This window comes from Rhinoraja longicauda, chromosome 21, assembly GCF_053455715.1.
Source record: "Rhinoraja longicauda isolate Sanriku21f chromosome 21, sRhiLon1.1, whole genome shotgun sequence".
Taxonomy (NCBI): domain Eukaryota; kingdom Metazoa; phylum Chordata; class Chondrichthyes; order Rajiformes; family Arhynchobatidae; genus Rhinoraja; species Rhinoraja longicauda.
The window spans coordinates 4,505,105-4,527,341 of NC_135973.1; the positions used below are offsets into that span (position 1 = coordinate 4,505,105).

Genomic DNA, 22,237 nt, shown 5'->3' on the forward strand with positions numbered 1-22,237 from the left:
ATTGCGTGGGCTTCCTCCGGTTTCCTCCCACATCCCAAAGATGTGTGGGTTTGTAGGTTAATTGGCTTCTGTAAATTGCCCCGCGTGTATAGGGAGCGGATGAGAGAGTGGGATTACATAGAATTATGATTGTTGGTCAGTGTGGGCTCAGTGGGCCGAGGGGCCTGTTTCCATGTTGTGTCTCTAAACTAAACATTGTGTACACATCTGGAGCCAACTAATATCAGTGAACAGAATAGCCATCTAACTGTTGTCTGCTGTTAAAGGCGGGTTGACCTGATGACTTGGAGTTGCCTTTTGCCAGAAAGGAAGATCAAGAGAGAGTTAGCTTTAGGCTAAATGAATCAAGGGATATGGGGCTCGAAGTGCCAAATGGCAGACTCCTGCACCTCTTTTTCTTTGTTTAATCAGCTCCAGAACAGAGCACCTCTCTGATTGCACTCAAGTCCTGAGAATTAATCTGTCTTCTAATTTCTCTTATTTGCTTTCGACAGACATAGATGGAGACCATTTGGCCCATCCAGTAAGTGCCAGCTATCAGAGCAATCTCATCAACTTATCAAATGAAGGGCAAATGTTTGAATTCCAGAAGCAAAGAGTCTCTAACAGTGTCCCTCAAAACTTGTGCTTCCAAATCTCAATTGTACCTGCTGAAATTTACATTGAAAAGCCATTGACCCGAGAAGTAAACTCTCTCCCCATCGACGCAGCCTGGTCTGCTGAATACTTCCAGCATCTTCTCTTTAACACTGCTGATATTTTGCTTTGAACAGGTAGAAACTTTGCAAGTACTCTTTAACATGAATGCATGTGCTACCTCTGCACATCTTACATATGGTAAAGTATCACTTTATATAGGATTCTTAACACATCTATCCTACTTCAACTGTTGTGGCAGGAGGGTTTATTCTAGTTGAAGCCCCACACTAAAAGGGCTGAGGGGAGAGAGATTGAATATGATTTAAAATAGCAACATAAATCTTGTAATTATCTACGTTTATTTAAGTAAAATGTATTTTAAAATCTAATTACTATTGTCCGGTACCATAAATTGGCATTGTGTTAACTTATAAGAATTTCTAATTCTATTGTATACCAGTAAATGTACAATTGACTTTATTTTTACAAAACATGCAGTTTATTGGTGGAACAACCATTAAATCTTGTATAGACTCACTGGAACATTTTCCTCTTTGGCCCTGACTGACTAACTTGTTCCGTTAAGGGGATTGAGAGGGATTTGCTCCACATCAGTAAAACCCTACAGTATGGTTTACATGGAAATATTACACCAATCAAAGATACAAGCCAACCAGCCATGCTCATTTGTCTCATATTTAAGAGGTTCCTAATGCCGCAATTTTAAAATATATCTTTGGTCTAACATATTAATTTACATGATAATTGAAGATTTGGTTACATTGATCAGCACAGCATGGATTGGGCACCCAAGCCAATTGTCATGATGGATAAAATTCCTGGTGAAACCAGATTCCAGTCGATCCCAATTTTATTCAACATTGAATTTTGTCAGGATACTTGTACTAAAATTGACCTACATTTTCAAATGTAGGAAAATACTTTCTTGAATTAGTTCCCAGATTTTGAAAACAGTAATTGTTAAAAGCCCTTGTCAGAGGTCCTTGTGGAATATTAAATTAGTGCAGCAGTGTAGAATGGGTAGCTAACTGAAAGACATTTTGCTAAATGATGTGCTATATTTAATGGACCCAGCTATCAGCCTTGTCTATGCAAATCCAATAGTGGGCAAAAATCCACAACCCTCTGATTAAAATCCGAATTCATTCCCACGCCCAGCTGATACTACAGTAGTGTAAGAAAATAACTGCAGATGCTGGTACAAATCAAAGGTATTTATTCACAAAATGTTGGAGTAACTCAGCAGGTCAGGCAGCATCTCAGGAGAGAAGGAATGGGTGACGTTTCGGGTCGAGACCCTTCTTCTACAGAAGAAGGGTCTCGACCCGAAACGTCACCCATTCCTTCTCTCCTGAGATGCTGCCTGACCTGCTGAGTTACTCCAGCATTTTGTGAATAAATACTACAGTAGTGTAGTCTTTAAAGGGGCATGGTCTAAAACTCTTATTGTCAGAGTTATTTTTTCCTTCGTTTCTTGCCACAGAAGGCTGTGTAGGCCAAGTCAATGGTTATTTTGAGCCTTTTGTGGTTGCTTGTTTTTAAATCATATTTGGACAAAAATATATATATTTTTGAGAAAGTTATTTTGTTTAAACTTGTAATATCCTAGTTTAGGAGGGAAAGCAGGGACAGCTACAATACAATTCACTGCCATTTGTCAACCACGTGTCACGTAAATATGAAAGGATGACAGGTAATGTCCAATATCTGAGAATTAACAGGACGAAGCACTGATCTTCTCAGCAATGAGGAAGTCTGACTTGGCAATGAGGAATCGTGGTCTCTCGCCTGCTGAGCGAATCAGGCTTACTGCACTGCAATCAGAAACAAGAAATTAGCCCCTCAGGAATTCCTAGACTCCAACGTGCCTAAATATTACATGGCGGCACGGTGGCGCAGCGGTAGAGTTGCTGCCTTACAGCGAATGCAGCGCCGGAGACTCGGGTTCGATCCTGACTACGGACGCCGTCTGTACGGAGTTTGTACGTTCTCCCCGTGACCTGCGTGGGTTTTCTCCGAGATCTTCGGTTTCCTCCCACACTCCAAAGACGTACAGGTATGTAGGTTAATTGGCTGGGCAAATGTAAAAATTGTCCCTGGTGTGTGTAGGATAGTGTTAATGTGCGGGGATCGCTGGGCGGCGTGGACCCGTTGGGCCGAAAGGCCCGTTTCCGCGCTGTATCTCTAAATCTAAAAAATCTAAATCTACATCTCAGGCTAGGACTTTACTCCTTGGAATATAGGATGAGGAGGAGTGACCTTATAGAGGTGTACAAGACCATGAGAGAATGGGGTAGATGCACAGCGTCTCTTACCCAGTGTAAGGGAATCAACAACCAGCAGACATAGGTTTAGGTGAGAGGGGACAGATTTAATAGGAACCCGAGGGACAATTTTTTTTATGCACAGGTGGGTATATGGAATGAGCTGCTGGAGGAGGTAGTTGGAGGTACGATAACATTTAAAAGACGTTTTAACAGGTGCATGGATAGGAAAGGTTTAGAGGGATATAGGCCAAACGCAGGCAGATGGGACAAGCATTGATGGGGCATCTTGGTGGGCATGGACAAGTTGGGCCGAAGGGCCTGTTTCCATGCTGTTTCAATGAAAGTATCATAACGTTTTATTCATTCATTCATTCAGATGAATGTCAGTGATTACCTGTCATAATCTGCACCAATTAAGCTGGTTCCATTTACTGCCAGGATCCTGTCCCCGATTCCAAGTCTCCCATCAGAGGATGCCGGGCTGTCAGGCAGAAGAGTTCTGATGTAAATGCCGGGCGATTTTAAGGTTGTATGCTGCAGATGGATGAGAATACCAGGTCAAAATAACCAGAGATGTTCTTGATCAACACAAAGAATTGAAGAAGGGTCCCGACCCTAAAGGTTGCCTATCCATGTTCTCCAGCTACCTGACCTGCTGAGTTACTCCAGCACTTTGTCTTTTTTTTGTAAACCAGCATCTGCAGTTCTGTTGTATCCACAAAGATTTGCAGCGCCCGTATTTCTTAGCACTCACTCAAACTTAAAATTAGGAGTGCATAAAATAAGAATCATAATTGCTAATGTCACAGGTAGTTTCATTTTGAAAGAATTTAAAATATATATTTTAGCAAAATTTATCTAAGGATTAAGTAAAATAAACTGATTATTGAGATTTTTGTCAATATTCAATTACATTTCAAACATATCTGTAGTACAAACTGATAGATCATTGCACCATTGTTTATCGAGTAGTTTTGTGACTATAAATCAAGACATACATTTACCTAGACAGTTTATAACAAAACAACTGGTTCTTTAGAAAGGATGTTGACTTGAATCATTAGCTGTTTCTCTCTCCGCTGATGCTGCCTGACCTGCTGCATATTTCAAACATTTTCAGATACAAGGTGGCTTTCCATTTGACCCCAAAGTGGTCTATTGACATGGAAGTTCTTTTTGCAGTTGTCGCTGAGATGTAGGAAGCTGGAAACTTGCTAAGTGTCAGCGACCAATTTACACTCTACAAGCTCACAGTGGCATGGGATCTTTACATCAGAAAGAGCAAATGGGCTTTAACATCTTATCCTGAAGACTGTATCTCTGACGGGCAACATTTCCTCGGGACTGCACTGGAGTGTCAGCCTAAAGGTCGGCATTTAGGTTTCTGGAGTGTGACTTGAACTCTCATTCCAAAGTGAGAATGCTGTTAGCTGAGCGACTGCTGAGTTACTCTGATACTATTGTTGCAGAAAGCGTCATTCATCTAACTCACCAGTCCATCGATCAGTCCCATTCCTAAACCAACAGGCCCCCGCACCAGCTCCACAACATATACGCAACAGAGATCATCATCTCCAGAGCTCAGGCTCGAAGACGTTGGAGTCGGTAGATCATATGTTGCTGTTACTCTTCCTGCCAAAAACAAATGCAAACATTCACTTGGTGCTCTCAATAACTACAGGCCATTTTTATATTCAGTGGGTGGTGGCTTTCTTTGAATCTGGAGAAAATATTCTGAATGCAAATTTTCTCGACCTATCTAACCAACGAGATTTAAATCATCTCCCACTCCCCAAACAATCCCCATTGTGATTGTCTCTCTAATAATATTTTCCTGATCCATTCAACTTACACAATGCACATCCCTTATACAACATCCCCCCCCCCTCCCCAACTCACACTTACCACTCCAGTGCCTAACTGATTTTCTCCACTACTTCTTCAATGGCGGAAAAATCAGGTCTAAAGACCTGGGTGAGCAATTTTGGGTACAAGGCCAATTCTATCTCATTCAAGATGTGTAGGGAAAAAAACTGTAGATGCTGGTTTAAATCAAAGGTAGACACAAAATGCTGGAGTAACTCAGCGGGTCAGGCAGCATCTCTGGAGAGAAGGAATGGGTGACTTTTCGGGTCGAGACCCTTCAGACATTTTGTGTCTACCTTCTATCTCATTCAACCTTGTACACAACAGCACTCGGTGCGTGGTACGACAAAACCATTCAATTTCAAAACCTTAACATCTTCTCATTCTTACTGTGCACGAGTGATATTTGGAAGTCCACCATAATCTAATGCAATGGGGGTTTTTTTAATGCTTATTGGTATTTTCACTCTCTGCTCAGTTTAATTTTGACAACCATTTTACAGGATATTTAGAACTTCCATTTCCTAGGTGGTGCTTCGTTCTCTCTGTAATATTGGATTTTGTTCAGCATTCTTACAGTTACCTTCTCCCTCGTTAGCTCTGCTTCTGTAGTGGCCGTTCCTCCTGGAGTTTGATGTAAGTCTACTATCTCCATTTGTCTGTACATGGTCAAAGTTCAATGGTGTATGTGGAGGAGTTAAGAGGCAGGAAGGGTCAGATGGCTGCACACTTTGCCCTGGGCCCCTGTGCCTCCCCTGGGCAGTCCGTGGATGCAGGTTGTGCTGTTTGTGGCAGGTACTGATATCGCCATTCGATCCGCTGACCCAAGCAGTGCTCAACCTAGTCCCATCTATTTCTGCATCAAGATTGTTACTGAGGTGATTGTTTTGGCCTGATTGTTGATCAAGTATCTTGAGATCGGAAAATGCGGCTAAGTTGCCCGATGAAAGTTCATGACAGTTGTAGTAAACTGGAGATTCAGCCTGGAAAACACAAAGTGGAAGAAATAAACCATAGTTAGAGTAATCCACACGAATTCCTGAAAGGCCCCGAGAATGCGACATGTTGATGGCTCTAATCCAAACAGATGAAGAAAAACATTGGAGTTTTAGTTCATTTCAAAAGCAGTCCAAACAATTAACTGGAGAGCCAAGTACAAAAGGCAATTATTCCAGTTGTGTGTAACCCATTTTACTACAAAACAAAAAAAATTGTTATGGCCATTCACAATGTAAAGTGTTTATCCGAGATCTACTTTATGCATGACCAGCTCGGATTTTCTCAGGTAATTATATCAGCTTTTTTCATCTCTTACTTTGATTGCAAATATGATTAGTCACTTCATAACACTTGAAAGGTCAATTCGGTTCATTAAATTACATAGGTTTGGTTCAAAACATAAAGCAGTATTTCATTTCCTGTTATCTAGAATGGAGATGAGGAGGAACAATTTCTTTAGCCAGAGGGTGGTGAATCTGTGGAATTCATTGCCACAGATGGCTGTGGAGGCCAAGACATTGGGTATGTTTAAAGCAGAGAATGATTAGTAAGGCTGTCACAGATTATGGGGAAAAGGCAGGAGAATGGGGTTAAGAGGGAAAATAGATCAGCCATGATTGAATGCTGGAGTAGACTTGATGGGCAGAATGGTCTAATTCTGCTCCTCTGTCTTATGGTCTTATGTACATGATTCAAATTTAGTGCTGATCTGTGTAGGAGTTCAACGTCTTATGACCAGGTGAATTGTCTTCCTTGTTGCTGGGCAGGGCATGTTTCTAGGGCAGAAAATCACTTGCACATTCCATGTCTGTACATATTTAACACCATATATATATCATGTTGCATGTCTTTGGATAAATTGTTGTATCAAGCACCGTAGTTACGAGTGTTGTCCATTGTTAATTTTTAAAAATGGGTAGCTGTAAACACCACCTGGTTCACTTGCCCGATTAAACAGCAATATAGAAAGGAACTCGAGGATGCTACATTGGTATTGAGTTTGGGATACTGTTGCTGAGGAAGTAACAAGGCAGTAATCAAGCACGAGGGAAAGCAGAACAGGACCAGCTAGTTAACGGCAGGTTATGGAGCTATAGTACAAATGCCTGACACCAGGCTCCTGAGACTCTGCTCTGAGCTCTGTTGTGGCATGGGACCAGTGCCCGCATTGTCACATGTTATTCTTTGTGCTGAAGTGTATAACTTAATCTTTCACTGTCCTACATTCCATCTGTCGCCTGTCTGTCCATTTAGCTGGCCTATGTTTCCTTGCAATCCCATACTATCTTACAGTTGGGAAATGTATGTGAATACAAGAGAGTATCATACAGTGTAATCATTTTAGATGATAGCTACACGTTTGTCCTTGGGCAACACACTACCTGTAGTTCCTTGGTTATAGAACATCCATTGGTTGACTGGCACTTGGTGCGCAGACTCCAAAGAAAGTGGCGTATGTACAACAGGTGCCTGTACATGTTGTCCTCCACAGTCTCTGCATCCAGATCCACCTTAAAATTACTCGTGGGCAGCACCAGAGGAGGATACCTATGAAAACTCAGCAGAATGTCCTCTGTGGAGAAGAAAATATATGGGAGCTTGTCACAAATCTGATCTTATAGAGGTGTACAACATCATGAGAGGAATGTGCAACGGGTAAACACACAAGCCCAGAGTAGTGGAATCGAGAACCAGAGGACATAGGTTTAAAGTGAGGGGGGGGAAGAGATTTAACGGTAACCTGCGGGGGAGCTTTTAACACACAAAGGGTGGTGGGTGCATGGAACAAACTGCCAGAGGAGGTGGTTACTATTGCAACGTTTAAGAAACATTTAGACAGGTACATGTATAGGGTAGGTTTGGAGGAATATGGGCCAAACGCAGGCAGGTGGGGCTTGTGTAGATGGGGCATGTTGGTCAGTGTGGGCAAGTTAGGCCGAAGGGCCCATTTCCATACTGTATGAATCTGAAGAGGGGTGGGCATGAACACATTTCTATATTGGTTTTTAAAATGTGGATCTCAGCCAGGCTGGCATTTATCTCTATTCTCCCTATAAACGTTTGTGCATGATATACACAATTTCTTCCAGAAACTTGATCTATTTTTCTTTTAACCTCCTCTGACAGTGTTTGGGAAATGGCCCAATGTGTTTTGGCCAAGCTGATGAAAAATGACAGGGGGTCCAGAATTTATGGACACAGAATGAAGGAATTTGACAAAAGAACAAAAAGAAGAAAAGTTTGTTTCATTCAACGTGCGTTTAAAGTCTAGAACGCACTGTCTTGGATAGCTAGCTAGACAGCACTTAAACAAAGCCAGCACAACCACGGGTTGAATACTCCTGAGGTGATCCGAGGTTGTGCAAGTACTGATCTATTTCAACAAAATCTGTGGAATTCTCTGCCTCAGAAGGCAGTGGAGGCCAGTTCTCTGAATGCATTCAAGAGAGAGCTAGATAGAGCTCTTAAGGATAGCGGAGTCAGGGGGTATGGGGAGAAGGCAGGAACGGGGTACTGATTGAGAATGATCAGCCATGATCACATTGAATGGCGGTGCTGGCTCGAAGGGCCGAATGGTCTCCTTCTGCACCTATTGTCTATTGTCTAAAATGAATTTGAACAGAAATTCCATTTGCAGAAAATCTTTGAAACAAACCCTAAGAACTTTGAGGTGATTTTAAAGAGTGCTTTTTACCACTAATGCACCAAGCCAAATTCCTTGTATGTATACATACTTAGCTAATAAAAAAATATTCAATTCAATTCTATTCAATCAGTACTGTAATTCTAAAAATCATTACCAACAAACATGTTTGTGTACAGGGTTGGGGTTGAAGGAGAAAGAAATAGTAGACAATGATACAGTAATTCCAACTTTGTGTCTTCTTCTTCTTCTTGCGTTTGAGGCAGCAGAAGTTATGAAGCTGCTTCTGCTGTCTCTGTTGTCGTTCGCCTGACTGAGGTCATAAAATACTTCTTATGGCAGTGAGATTCACATTAGCTCTGGGAACAAATAAAAATCAGACTGTTCCCAATTGCAACAAGACCTGGCACCATCTGAACCTGGAATGCTCAGTAACAAGTATCATCATTACAGACTGGTGGATACCAATGGTCATCTACATTGTGCAATTACACCTGGTCGGTTTCAGTGAGTCCCTGTGACTCCTGACTGTGGTAACCGTAAATATTTTGACATTTTCTATGTTCTATGGGTCAAACAAATCTCTGAAATGTTACTTTTTCTAATTAGCTGCACAGTTTTTGCTTCTTTACAAAAACTTTAATCTTACCTGTTTTGTACAATGTTTCCCCCTCTTCAGCACTTGGTCGCAACGCTGCTACAGAGTCCACACCAGGTGCCACTTGGTAGTGTGTCAGTATGTGAAGGAGCTGCGATGGGCTTAAGGCATGGAACTCTCTCTGGAGGCTACTCAAGCTGCACTGTAACAAGATATGGCAAAGAATAAATGAACATACAGAGACTGCTGTACAAGACACAGAGGGATAGTTAGGATAGTGGGTGCTGGGATAGTCATTATAATAATATCTCCTGATAGCTCTGCATTGTTATATTAACTTTATTCCCACCTGGGAATATCTAAAGAAATCTTTGGATGCATCAGATTGTACATAGGAATACAAGCTTGTAACGGTCATATTTAACAAAAAGTCCAAACCAAAACATATATGTTTATTCAACAGGAAACTGATAACCGATACTAATGTAAGAATAAGCAAACTCCCTTCCGAAAGTCACAGAATTGTTCTCGGTGGAGGCATCCAACCTGTGCTTTGTCTTTGGAAAGTAATCCAGTGCTCCCCCCCCCCCCCCTCCCCACAATCTATCTGAAAAATGATCCTGACTGAAACGTCACCAATCCATGTCCTCGAGATGCTGCCCTAACCGCTGAGTTACTCCAGCACTCGCTGTTTTACAAAAGTCTGCTGATTGATTCCATTACCTGCATGAGAATAGAGGCCGGTGTAGCCAGAAGCTTTATAGCACTGCTGAATTTGAAAAAAAATCCATCTGCGATGTTCCCCATTCCTTCATTTTGTATCCAGTCCAACAACAGGTGGAGACTGCCTTGCATCTGGTCCCCTTTTGACCAGTGGAAAAAACAGTGCCTTGAACCTGTGCAATGAAGAAACAAAGATAGATAATAGACAATAGACAATAGGTGCAGGAGGAGGCCATTCGGCCCTTCGAGCCAGCACCGCCATTCACTGTGATCATGGCTGATCACTCTCAATCAGTACCCCGTTCCTGCCTTCTCCCCATACCCCCTCACTCCGCTATCCTTAAGAGCTCTATCCAACTCTCTCTTGAAAGCATCCAACGAACTGGCCTCCACTGCCTTCTGAGGCAGAGAATTCCACACCTTCACCACTCTCTGACTGAAAAAGTTCTTCCTCATCTCCGTTCTAAATGGCCTACCCCTTATTCTTAAACAGCAGTTATAATCAACTGCTACCTCTGGAGTCTCCCACTTTAACTGTATATTCCGTACATAAGTACAGTGAAATGGAACGTTTGTCTACCAAGCCTCCAGTGACAACATTATGGCAGAAATCACCTGGGAAGACGTAGAATAAATATATGATTCCATTATCTCAATCATGCAGATCTTCTCCAACCTCATGGGGCAACCTTCTGATACACACAAGATCTTTTCCATGTTCCACACTGTTAATTTTAAAGCTAGCCTGAAAAATATTGAGCGAATTTTACCTGCCAGTAATAAGTCGTGTGGCGTTAAAATTGCTAATCTGGCATGGAAGAATTGAGGAAAGACTCAAAAAAAGTATTTTCTATTTAGTAAAGAGGTGTGAAAATGTTTGATAACATGTTTTCATAATTATACAGTATAACTTAGAGGTATACACATCAATGTCTGAAAGTAATAAAATCATTCTAAATTATCTGCAGCAAAATACAACAAAAAATCAACAATGCTTCTATTACAAGGAAAAGCTAAAGAGAAAATGATCTGAGATGTTATGAATTCCCTTTCACTGAAATCATTTGGCCAACTACACTTTTGCGTATTACAACACCAGTCCCAGCAGTTCTGAAACCCATCCAAAAATTCATAGATACCTCAATAACCTATATTTAAGTTTTGATTTTTGTAATATATCCCTTCTCACTCCAAATGATGTAAGCTTCAAGTGTGCTAGAAGCCAAATCATTGGATGGCAGATGTAGTTAATATAAGGAGTTCAGCTGCCAGTTTTCAGCAAAGTTTAGTTTGGTGCATTTCTCAGATTGAAATAATTAGCTGTTTTAGCACTGCATCCAAACATAAGATATTGAAGATCGTTCAGGGTGGGGAAATGGATATTTTCAGGTCAACATTTTAAGTGAAGAATGAACTGAAAATAGTCTTAGGTTCATTGCCACTGGAAGCTTGGCCACTTGACCAACTTCAACCATAATCACAGATAATGTTTCATCACCTTTAACCAGAGTTTAAAACCAGACCTGTGAATTTCTTCACAATTGTATTGTACATTGCTTCAAATTCCTATTCTGCTCACCATATAACATGCACATACAAGTTGAAATAAATAAACTCGTTGAACGTTCCGATACCATTCCGCGCATGTTTTTTGATTTTGACATATTTTCCCATAGGCAGCTGTTGATAATGTCCATGCATTTTATAAAACCACAATAGGGATTTGTCACTATTTTGCTTTTCCTATGTAAATTCCCACAGGATTGTCCCCCCCTCTCCCCGGTTGACTAGTCTCAACACATTGTTCCAATGGTGTAAATGCACAACGACACTACTTATTAAAGTAAGCCCATTTCAGGAGGGGATTTGGATTATATAAACCATCACAAATCAATTCCAATTCTGTCCTCAACAACAACCTTGCACGTATTTCTCAGCAGGTGTCACGAAGTGCAGTCATAATCTCCGGCAATACTTTTTCCTCTCCTACCCAGGGAATGCTGAAGCTAACAGCAGCACTATGATCTACATGATTAATTAGGAACTGCTGAACCAATGCAGGGTGAATATCCAACCTAAGACTTTCCCAGTTGGTGTGGCTTGGTCTACGTTAGACGGCCCATTTATCAGCTAAATCCCCGGAGCAACAGAAATTAATATTGCAGGTAAATTATCAGATACAAGTTAAAAGCTGTGAACATTTTGTTCTTTTCAGTCCCAAATTCCTCATATTTCCTTTCGTCACAGGAAGCCATTAAGCCCTGTGTAGGAGAAAAACTGCAAATGCTGGTTTAAATCGAAGGTAGACACAAAATGCTGGAGTAACTCAGCGGGTCAGGCAGCATCTCGGGAGAGAAGGAATGCGTGCCGTTTCGGGTCGAGACCCTTCTTCAGACTGTCGAGTCTCGGCCAACTCTCAGGTCTCATCCCCCTACTTATTTCCCCGAAACCTATTTTCCATCACATACTGTCCCAATGCTGACACCCAGCTACACCTGGGGTAATTTACAGTGGACAATTAACGTACCTGTATGATTTGGGGTGGTGGGAGTAAACCCGCAGCGAGTAAATCATGTTTCATAGGTTTAAGTAAAAACCACATCTCACCAACCACATTATCAGGAGAGACAAAACACTGAAGCTCTTTTCTCTAGAAATGAATGACTAATAAGTGACCTGTGATAGGTCATTAAAATTATGAATGTGTTCAAACTGTTAGATATGGAGCTATTTCCACTTGTGCAGTAATTAAAAACATGGGGCGTCAATTTCAAGTAGTCACTAAAATGGATATTTTCAAGGCAGAGATAGATTCTTGATTAGTGCGGGTGTCAGGGGTTATGGGGAGAATGGTGTTAGGAGGGAGAGATAGATCAGCTATGGCAGAGTAGACTTGATGGGCCGAATGGCCCAATTCTGCTCCTATCACTTATGACCTTATGATAACATGTTTAACAAGAAATTCAATAATGAAAACATGAAATTTGCCATCACATGGAACAGTTCAGGTGATGCCAGGTCTACGTACAAGAGGGAAATGTATAGTAGGGTGATGAGGTACATTGAGATGGAATAAGATGACAGGAATCTACTGAGACTATGGATGCCAACACAGACTTTTGTTGCCGTAAGGCACGTTTCTGTGAAGTTCCATGTAATTCGTTTTGAAAGTATCCTTGCAAGTTGTTAAACTTACCCCTATCCATCAGCAGATTGAAGAGGGAGGCATTGGAGAAAAAGAAAAGGTAAGCAAACATTTGTGTTGTGATTTCTGGGTGAATCTCATACTGGTGGAGGAGGTCCAGGGTGGTCTTGTATATCTGCATGATGCTGCGAACTGCCTCTGGGACAGGAGATGAATTCATCCAGGAATGTCCCCTCTCCGTCTGGAAGGGATTGCAGTCCAAGAAGGCAGGAAGTGCAACGTACAGCGACTGCAAAGCAAAAAAGTAATATCAGTTTTGTTTAACTCATGCGAAGAGTTAAACACACTCTAATTCCCTCGATAGGCTCCTTGGCATTCAACGCAATGGACACAAGCCATTCTATATGACAAGTAAGTGCTCTTGTGTGGGAAAGAACTGCAGATGCTGGTTTAAATCAAAGATAGAAACAAAATGCTGGAGTAACTCAGCAGGACAGGCAGCTTCTCTGGAGAGAAGGAATGGGTGACTTTTCGGGTCGAGGCACTTCAGAGAATCAGTCTGAAGAAGGGTCTCGACCCAAAACGTCACCCACTCCTTCTCTCCAGAGATGCTGCCTGTCCTGCTGATTTACTCCAGCATTTTGTGCTCTTTCTAGGCTTGCTATCAGCTCATTAAAGGCTGACTAAACTAAATCAAGGTAGTGTTATAATAACCCTAACACTAGTGCAAAAAAAAAAGCCTGAAGTCTTTAGTACAACCAAACCCAGTCCATAATTCATAGGTTAGTGTAGTGTCATGTTCAATAGCCTGATGGATGTTGGGAAGAAGCTATTCTTGTAGCGGGAGGTCATAATTTTCAGATTCCTGTACGTTCTTCCCGATGGTAGGAGTGAGTTGGGAGTGCAGCCGTGGTGGTGTAGGTCTTAAATGATGCTGGCTGCCTTTTTTGAGGCAGTGCCTCCTGTAGATCCCCTTGATGGTGGGGAGGTCAAGTCCCGTAATGGGCACTCTCTGTAGTCTCCTTTGTTCCTACATACCTCCTCCTCAGAATCTGCCAACATCTCAGTGCTGTGTGCAAGAGTTGGAGTGCTCTTTTTGTTTTTTTTAGGCATTTCTGAAATTAGTATCATGCAGCACATTCTGCACCATCAGGAGGAAGCTCAACATAAGCTGCTGGGTGCAAAATATAGACACAGGGAACTGCAAATCTGGTGTACAACAAAAAAAGATGCAAGGTGCTGGAGTAACACAGCAGGTCAGGCAGCATCTCTGGGGAACATGGATAGATGACGTTTTGGATCGGGACCATTCTTCCCAATGTTTCATGTCCCAACCCGAAACATCTCCCATCCATGTTCTCCAGAGATGCTGCCTAATCCACTGAGTTACTCCAGCACTTTGCGTCGTTTTCCCAGTGCAAATTATGCCTCGTCAATACTCGAGAGGTAACCTGCAGCCGTGTCTTTTAGCTTCCCCAAGTACTTTTAAATGGTAAGCAGCAATTGAGACCAAAGTTGGATGTTAAAACCAGACTCTCAACTGGCTCGTCTAGTTAGCACAACCTATCGTGACCCTATCCCCCTTAATCTTAGTGTCAGAATTCACTGCAGACAATATCAGCAGGTGAGCGTGCAGTGGGGACATTAACCCATTTAAAGGATAATGCCTGAATTAGAGAGTTAGGCAGAGGAATTTTTTGAACATTTGTCCACTATTATTGCCAATAGCAATTTCTAAATTATGGGCTCCATATCATTTGTTCCATAGTCATAAACCTCTTGTACATTAGCACACTCATTTCAGAACAGATGCATATTTTATTTTATAGGCAACATTTATCAGAATGATTTACCATGTATTTCAATACCAATTGCCATATATCTAATGAGTTCAAAAAGAAAATTGACCACAACATATAATGATTTGGCATTGCATATTGCTCCAGTTATCACTGTGAAATGGGAAATCTGTGCTTTTTTCAGCTTACACACTAAAATGAACAGATGTATTCCAACCTTCAGCGTCCAATTGCAGAATAATCTGGCCAAGAGCAGATTAACTTTACATATTACCGTGACCTGCACAATGTCAGAGCCATGGTGAATCGATCTACCCGAAGGATAAAAGGAGCAGTTCCTCTTCTGCACAGAATTTTGATGCTGAAGTTATCTCTTATGAATGTCAGCACATAGCAAAGGGGCAGCCCATTTTGAAATTACTATTTAATTGTCCTAATTATTTAACTCTTCTATTGTGATCACTATATGGCTATTTATTTTTCTGAAGGTTTGATGATGAATTATATTTCCATTTGTGAAAGAAGCCAAAACTAAGGCAAAATGTAATAAACCCAATCAGTCATTCTGGAGAATGTCTTTCCCCAGAGATTGATATAAAGACAGAAAATATTGTAAATATTCACTAAGTCAGTAAGTTTCAACGGAGAAAGAAACTTGAGTTTGTGTTCCAGATTAAAAACCTCTCATCAGACCTGAAATGTTACCTTTGTTTACTTTTACTCCATCGATGCCATATGATCTGTTAAGTATCTACAGCATGTTCTAATTTTATTTAATGTTTAAACATATGGCATGAGATGCACTCATATCAGCAGCTCGGTTAGTCATGATGAACGTCATGCTCATCTGCCTACCCTGCATGGTTTCCAATAGACATTAGCATTGCCTGCACTATCTCACTTCCCAAAACAGTTTGCATGAGATGTACCAAAACTGACTACAAGTGCATTGTACATCAGATTTCAGTCTAAACGCAAGTTCTACACGGCCCCAATTTTGTAACCAACATATCAACCTGTTAATTGATAGAAGGTGCATTTATCACCTAAACCAACCTTTGTGATGTAGTACACACATTGCTGGAATGAATGCATGATCAATTCTTCCAAAATAGTCATAACTTCTTCATTGAGTGATATTGTGGAGGAGAGCAATGATTCTTTGCAACCTAAAATTTAAAAAAAACAATTGATTAAGATTCAGTAGTAACTGGAAAGTACGTATTTCACTAAATTTAATATCTTGTGTTCAAGTACGTTGTACATCATACACAACATATATATTTGGATATTCAATCAGTGTGCCCAGCTCCCCACCCATATCCATGATCTCAATTGATAGGACTTGTATGACCACACATACCAAATACACAAATGAAGCAGGCCTCAAATATAGCAGCAGGTCACAACTAAAACATTAAGGATGACTTTAGCGTTAAATAACGGCCCGTAAAACGCTGGGTCTGACAACAAGGAGTTGGACTTTCCCCATCTTCTTCAAGATTATTCATGATTGTCCAATCAGCTCCTTCTCCCTATTGCTTTCAAGGGCCAGGGTAGACTCTAGGATCTCCCTTCAACAGCCTCGTCACAGATAAACCTCAGGTGCTGCTTCGGTGCACTAGCATAATCAAGGACGAGTCACATCCCAGTCACTCTCTCTTCTCCCCTCTCCTGTCAGGTAAGAGGTACAGAACTGTGAAAACGCACACCTCCAGATTCAGGGACAGTTTCTTCCCAGCTGTTAACAGGCAACTGAACCATCCAATCACCAACTAGAGAGTATTCTTGACCTACCATCTACCTAATTGGAGACTCTTGGACCAATATTAATCGGAGTTTACTGATCTTCCACTAAACATTATTCCTTTTATCCTGTATCTGTACACTGTGAACAGTTTGATTGTAATCATGTCTAGTATGTTCGCTGACTGGATAACATACAACAAAAAGCTTTTCACAAAAAGCTGGAGTAACTCAGCAGGACAGGCAGCATCTCTGGAGAGAAGGAATGGGTGACGTTTCGGGTTGAGACTCTTCTTCAGAAACGTCACCCATTCCTTCTCTCCAGAGGTGTTGCCTGTCCCGCTGAGTTACTCCAGCTTCTTGTGTCTTTTTTCAGTATACACCACCATCTGCAGTTCCTTCTTACACAAAAATCTTTTCACTTTACCTTGGTACAGTGAAACAATAATCTAAGCTATTCCAATTAAGAATATCGAGTTGACGTTCTGGAAGATCAAATGGGTTAAAAGGGCTTCTTTGTCCATCCGATCCAACCATTGCCATTTCTCTGAATTCCTTATGAATCTCTCCAACTGTTCTTTTTCCATTCCAAATGCCAATATGCATCGCCGTAGGTATTTTTGGAGAAATTTGGATACAAGGATCTTTAACAACAGTTCCGAGCTTTACAGGGAAACAAAAATGTTTTCACAGTAAAACGATGTCACAGGGTAAAAAAAAAGGTTTCCATTGATTTTGCTTTGATGGTCAAGATGATGTTTTTTTTGCAGCTTTCCTTGGCAAATGAAGAGTTTCTAGAAATAGCAGGCTGGAAACTCCAGTTGGGAAACCAAACCAGTTACCTTCATCAAACAAAACTTTCAGTAGACCAAATCGCCAGCCATTAAATGCACATCCATTAATACAGTATAAAACAGCGATTAAGATGCTCATCTACATAACATTTTTTTAATAAGTTCATATGTTCTAGGAGCAGAATTAGGCCATTCTGCCCATCAAATCTACTCCGCCATGCAATCATAGCTGATCTATCTCTCCCATTCTCCTGCCTTCACCCCATAGCCACTGACACCCGTACTAATCAAGAATTTGTCAATCTTTGCCTTAACCTTTTTGTGAAGATAGCTAGCATCTTCTGCTGATTATATAAACGAGATCCTGGTTGAATGGGTCCTGATTTGCAGTTGCAGTATTAGATCATTCCAATATTTTAACTATGCTGATAATACATTTTTGACATACTATATAACATCAGATGTTTGAAAAGGAAGAACTGGAATACTGTCAAAGCAAAATACATTTAAAGTCAGTTTACTTGAAGCCTGTCGTATCTTACATTTCAGTAGCATTAGCCTTTTTATTTGCTTCTCTCTCGGTTTCGCTTGTAAGTGTAAAGGGACCTGAATCGCAATCCATTTCCATTCACAAAATTGCCCATAAATACCACTCATGCAGTAAATCTCTCTTTATGCATGAATGAAATGGGAAGCACAAATGTCAAGTGTATGTTACTAAGACATCTCAGGTCGGTGGAGGATATTTTGTGCACATGATTATTTATTAGTACTATTCATTTGTAGTGCTAATTGCATCAAATCTAACCCATCAGTTTGTCTCACTTCACTGATATTTTAATCCAATCTAAATCTGAAAGCAAAAATCACAAGACCATTTCTTGATGAGTTAATTAAATCTACGATAAATTCAAGAATCACAGCATTTCTAACGAATGGAAATACAAAAAGCTTTTTGTCACATCCAATGTTTCGTTTAGTCATAGAGTAAAGTCATTCCAACCAACCAGTCCCATCTATACTAATCTTACCTGCCTGTGTTTGGCCCATATCCCTCTAAACCTAACTTATCCATGTACCTGTCGAAATGTTTAGTAAACGTCGTGATAGTACCTGCCTCAACAACCTCCTCCGGCAGCTCATTTCATATATCCACCACCCTTCGTGTAAAAAGGTTACCCCTCAGGTTCCTATTAAATTTTTCCCCCCTCATTTTAAATCTATGTCCTGTAGTGGCCTGGCGGAGGCCAGAGAAAGGCAAGACGCCAGGCAGTGTTTTGTGAGATTCTTTATTAGGCTGTGAGCTCCTGCCCACAGCGTAGTTCTCTTAGGGAATAGCTACGCCTTCCCTTGGTCTGGCTTTTAACCCCTCTCCCTGTCCGTCACGTAACGAGGGGGCTGACCCAAGGAGTGGCCCGATCCGCCACAGGACCCCCCCCAACCTCGACGTGGCCCGATCCGCCACAGGACCCCCCCCAACCTCGGAGTGGCCCGATCCGCCACAGTCCTCTGGTTCCCAATTTCCCTAGTTTTGACAATCAGTTTTTATATTTCTAAAATCAGTAAACATGAATGGACATAGTTATTTGGACTGTAGATATCATTCTGAACAACCAAAATTCAGACATCATTAAAATGTTCTACTTTCTAAAATGCCGTGCATTGCACAATATTTTCATTCTAAAGTAACTAAAAGAAAACAAAACTCAGTGATCTTTCTTATGTTACTCATAGTTCTTCATCGCAGCCTATATGTCCTCATATCAACAGCATATACACTGAATTTATTGCAATGGAACAGCAGAGGTCTCAATAAATTTCTCTGCAGAAGCACTCAATAGTAACCTGAGAAAATGAATGCCCCAATCTTTAAGATGAGTAGCTGTTTCCGATATCATTGTTTATTTCATAGAAACTTAGAAACATAGAAAATAGGTGCAGGAGGAGGCCATTCATTGTGATGTTGGCTGATCATCCACAATCAATAACCCGTGCCTGTCTTCTCCCCATATCCCTTGATTCCACTAGCCCCTAGAGCTCTATCTAACTCTCTCTTAAATCCATCCAGTGATTTGGTCTCCACTGCCCTCTGTGGCAGAGAATTCCACAAATTCACAACTCTCTGGGTGAAAAAGTTCCTTCTCACCTCAGTTTTAAATGGCCTCCCCTTTATTCTAAGACTGTGGCCCCTGGTTCTGGACTCGCCCAACATTGGGAACATTTTTCCTGCATTGGGAACATTTTTCATATTAGTTTGAGGTTCTTCATTTTTGTTGGACATTGTGATAATCAAGCAGGAGAAATGTATACATGACAAACTCTTACTAATCCGTGATGTATAAAAGGGCTTTGTTTAAAACCTGTCACAAATAATATCATCACTCAACTAATGTACCACGTATTCATTGGTACTGACCTCATTATCAGAGTCTTAGCTCAAAGTGTCTTGTTAAGATTATACACTACGAGCCCATGTTACCTGTGGATGGCAGGCTTCATTCATCATGTTAAATAGCGGGAGAACATTCCAGAAACATTTATAGTTACTTCTTAGATAGACACAAAAAGCTGGGGTAACTCAGCAGGACAGGCAGCATCTCTGGAGAGAAGGAATGGGTGATGTTTCGGGTCGAGACCCTTCTTCAGACTGGTTAGGGACAGTGTTGCAGGGCTAATATTTTAGGTGCCAGAGCTGTCACTTGTGCCAGAGCGGCCGCTGTTAAATTACCCGCTAGTTAAAATTCCCTGCTGTTTATTTTGGCTATTTTTTTTACAAAGGTGTCGGAGCGGCGCTCCGTTAGCACTGCACGCCTGGTTAGGGATAGGGGAAATAAGAGATATAGATGATGATGTGGAGAGATAAAGAACATTGAATAAAAGATATGCAAAAAAGTAATGATGATAAAGGAAACAGGCCATTGTTAGCTGTTTGTGGGGTGAAAACGAGAAGTTGGTGCGATTTGGGTGGGGGGAGGGATAGAGAGAGAGAGAGGGAATGCCGGGGCTACCTGAAATGAGGGAAATCAATATTCATACCACTGGGCTGTAAGCTGCCCAAGCGAGATGCTGTTCCTCCAGTTTACTTCTTGTCTGTCCTGCACCATGCTCGATTCCCATCTTTGACAAAACTCTTGGCCACCTTTCTTAATACCTTTTTTAAAATTCAATATCTTCTTTCTCCAAATGCACCTTCGGACATTTTGCTACAATCAAATTGTAACTAAACAGTCTTCTTTAGAGACAATGCATACAAACAAACTCGTATAGAGAAACTGGACGAACCCAGCTTTTTGCTGTCCATTAATGTTCGTATGTCCCCAAACACTTCAAAATATTTCTATCATACGCGTTAAAGAGCCATCCAACATTTCAATGTTTACAAGTGCAGGAAACACTTCATCTTATTTTTCTCACTGTGTTCGCCACAGTAATTATCTACAATAAAACCCTATTTCTTTAATTTAAGAAACACTGTAAAGGCAGATGGAAATAGAAATGGATTTGCTGATTCTTGCCTTCTGCATTCGACCAATGTTTTATGTTATATGTTCATTACGGCCAATTCTGCCTGCTCAAAGATCAACAATTGTAATTTTACTTTTAATAAAACAATGCATTCAATACAATGCTAGTAAAAATCTCATGTGATTGCTTTTAATAATAAGACACCGTTCACCATTGACGTATTACTTTAACACAAATGCTTTTTTTGTAGATATAAGGTGTTGAAATACATATCAATTAAATATTGCTTACCTCAACCATTTGAATTGCATGATGTATAAATGCTCACTTTAGATCCTAAACAAAAGTCCATACCTGGCTTTCATACATCTCTCCATATCACTGCCAGTAGCTTAACTTCTCATTGCTATTTGCAGAAAAAGTACCTTGTGCTTTCAGATCCTCAAATCCCTGTATATATCCTGGAACCCTCTGCTGGATGAAGTAAAGCAGCTCAATGGAATTGGACATCCAGAAGAAAATATGTTGCAGGTCTGGAACCAGGTCTGTAATTCTGACCAGAGGTTGCGATAATGTATCCTGTCTGGAGTTTGGTGGGAATAGGTTGTAGAAACAACAGTGCAAAAATAATTAATAGGTCATTTTGACCCCAACATATGAAAGACAAACCAGATGAGACCAAAATACTGCAAGTGTCAGAATGGAGAAAGAAGGAACTGCAGACGCTGTTGACAAATAAGAGACACAAAGAACATGGATAGGTGACCAGTGATAATGGAGATCAAATACGCAATGCCTATTCATCACAACAATGGACAATTATTCTCATGCCTTCAAGAGAATTGGAGAGGCAGTAATCAACAGAATGTATTTCCAGAGATACGAGAGACTGTAGATGTTGGAATCTGGAGTGACAAACAATCTAATGAAAGCAGTCAGTGGATCGAACAGCATCTGTGGCTGGTAAGGAATGGTTGATGTTTAGGGTTGACACCCTGCACCCAAAGAGTCAACTGTTCCTTTCCATCCAGGGATGCTGCTTGGCCCACTGAGTTCCTCCAGCAGATTGTTTGATAGGGTATTTCCAGGATGTACTGTGATTTGGTGGTTTAGTTTAGTTTAGTTTAGAGATACAGCATGGGAACAGTCTGTGCCAACCAGCAGTCCCACACACTAACACTATTCCACACACACTGGGGACATTTTACATTTATACCAAGCCAATTAACCTACAAACCTGTATGTCTTTGTAGCGTGGGAGGAAACCAAAGATCTCGGAGAAAACTCCCGCAGGTCACAGGGAGAGCGTACTAACTCTGAACAGACAGCACCCGTAGTCAGGATCAAACCTGGGTCTCCGGCGCTGTAAGGCAGTAACTCTACCGCTGTGCCACCGTGCCGCCCGGAGGTGTTGAATCTACAGTGGGAATTTATACCATTTTGTAGCCAGGGCCCAAATTGGTCTATTCTGGTTTGCTGAGATGATGATTATGCTAGATTTGGCAGCAATGTATTTTCTAATTAAATAACA

General features: G+C 41.1%; 1 protein-coding gene across 1 annotated transcript in view; it reads right to left on the reverse strand.

Moving 5' to 3' along the window:
- Window positions 1-2,027: 2,027 nt before the first annotated feature.
- The window catches only part of radil (Ras association and DIL domains), a 38,926-nt gene continuing 18,716 nt past the window's right edge, over window positions 2,028-22,237 (reverse strand). Inside the window, exons 6-15 of the mRNA XM_078418414.1 lie at window positions 21,132-21,289; window positions 15,758-15,870; window positions 12,954-13,191; window positions 9,758-9,930; window positions 9,086-9,236; window positions 7,175-7,365; window positions 5,377-5,776; window positions 4,420-4,559; window positions 3,322-3,461; window positions 2,028-2,474 (exon numbers count right to left, since the gene is read on the reverse strand). Coding sequence (XP_078274540.1) covers window positions 2,375-2,474; window positions 3,322-3,461; window positions 4,420-4,559; window positions 5,377-5,776; window positions 7,175-7,365; window positions 9,086-9,236; window positions 9,758-9,930; window positions 12,954-13,191; window positions 15,758-15,870; window positions 21,132-21,289 — 1,804 coding nt within the window. The 3' untranslated portion in view covers window positions 2,028-2,374. The remainder of the gene's footprint in view (window positions 2,475-3,321; window positions 3,462-4,419; window positions 4,560-5,376; window positions 5,777-7,174; window positions 7,366-9,085; window positions 9,237-9,757; window positions 9,931-12,953; window positions 13,192-15,757; window positions 15,871-21,131; window positions 21,290-22,237) is intronic.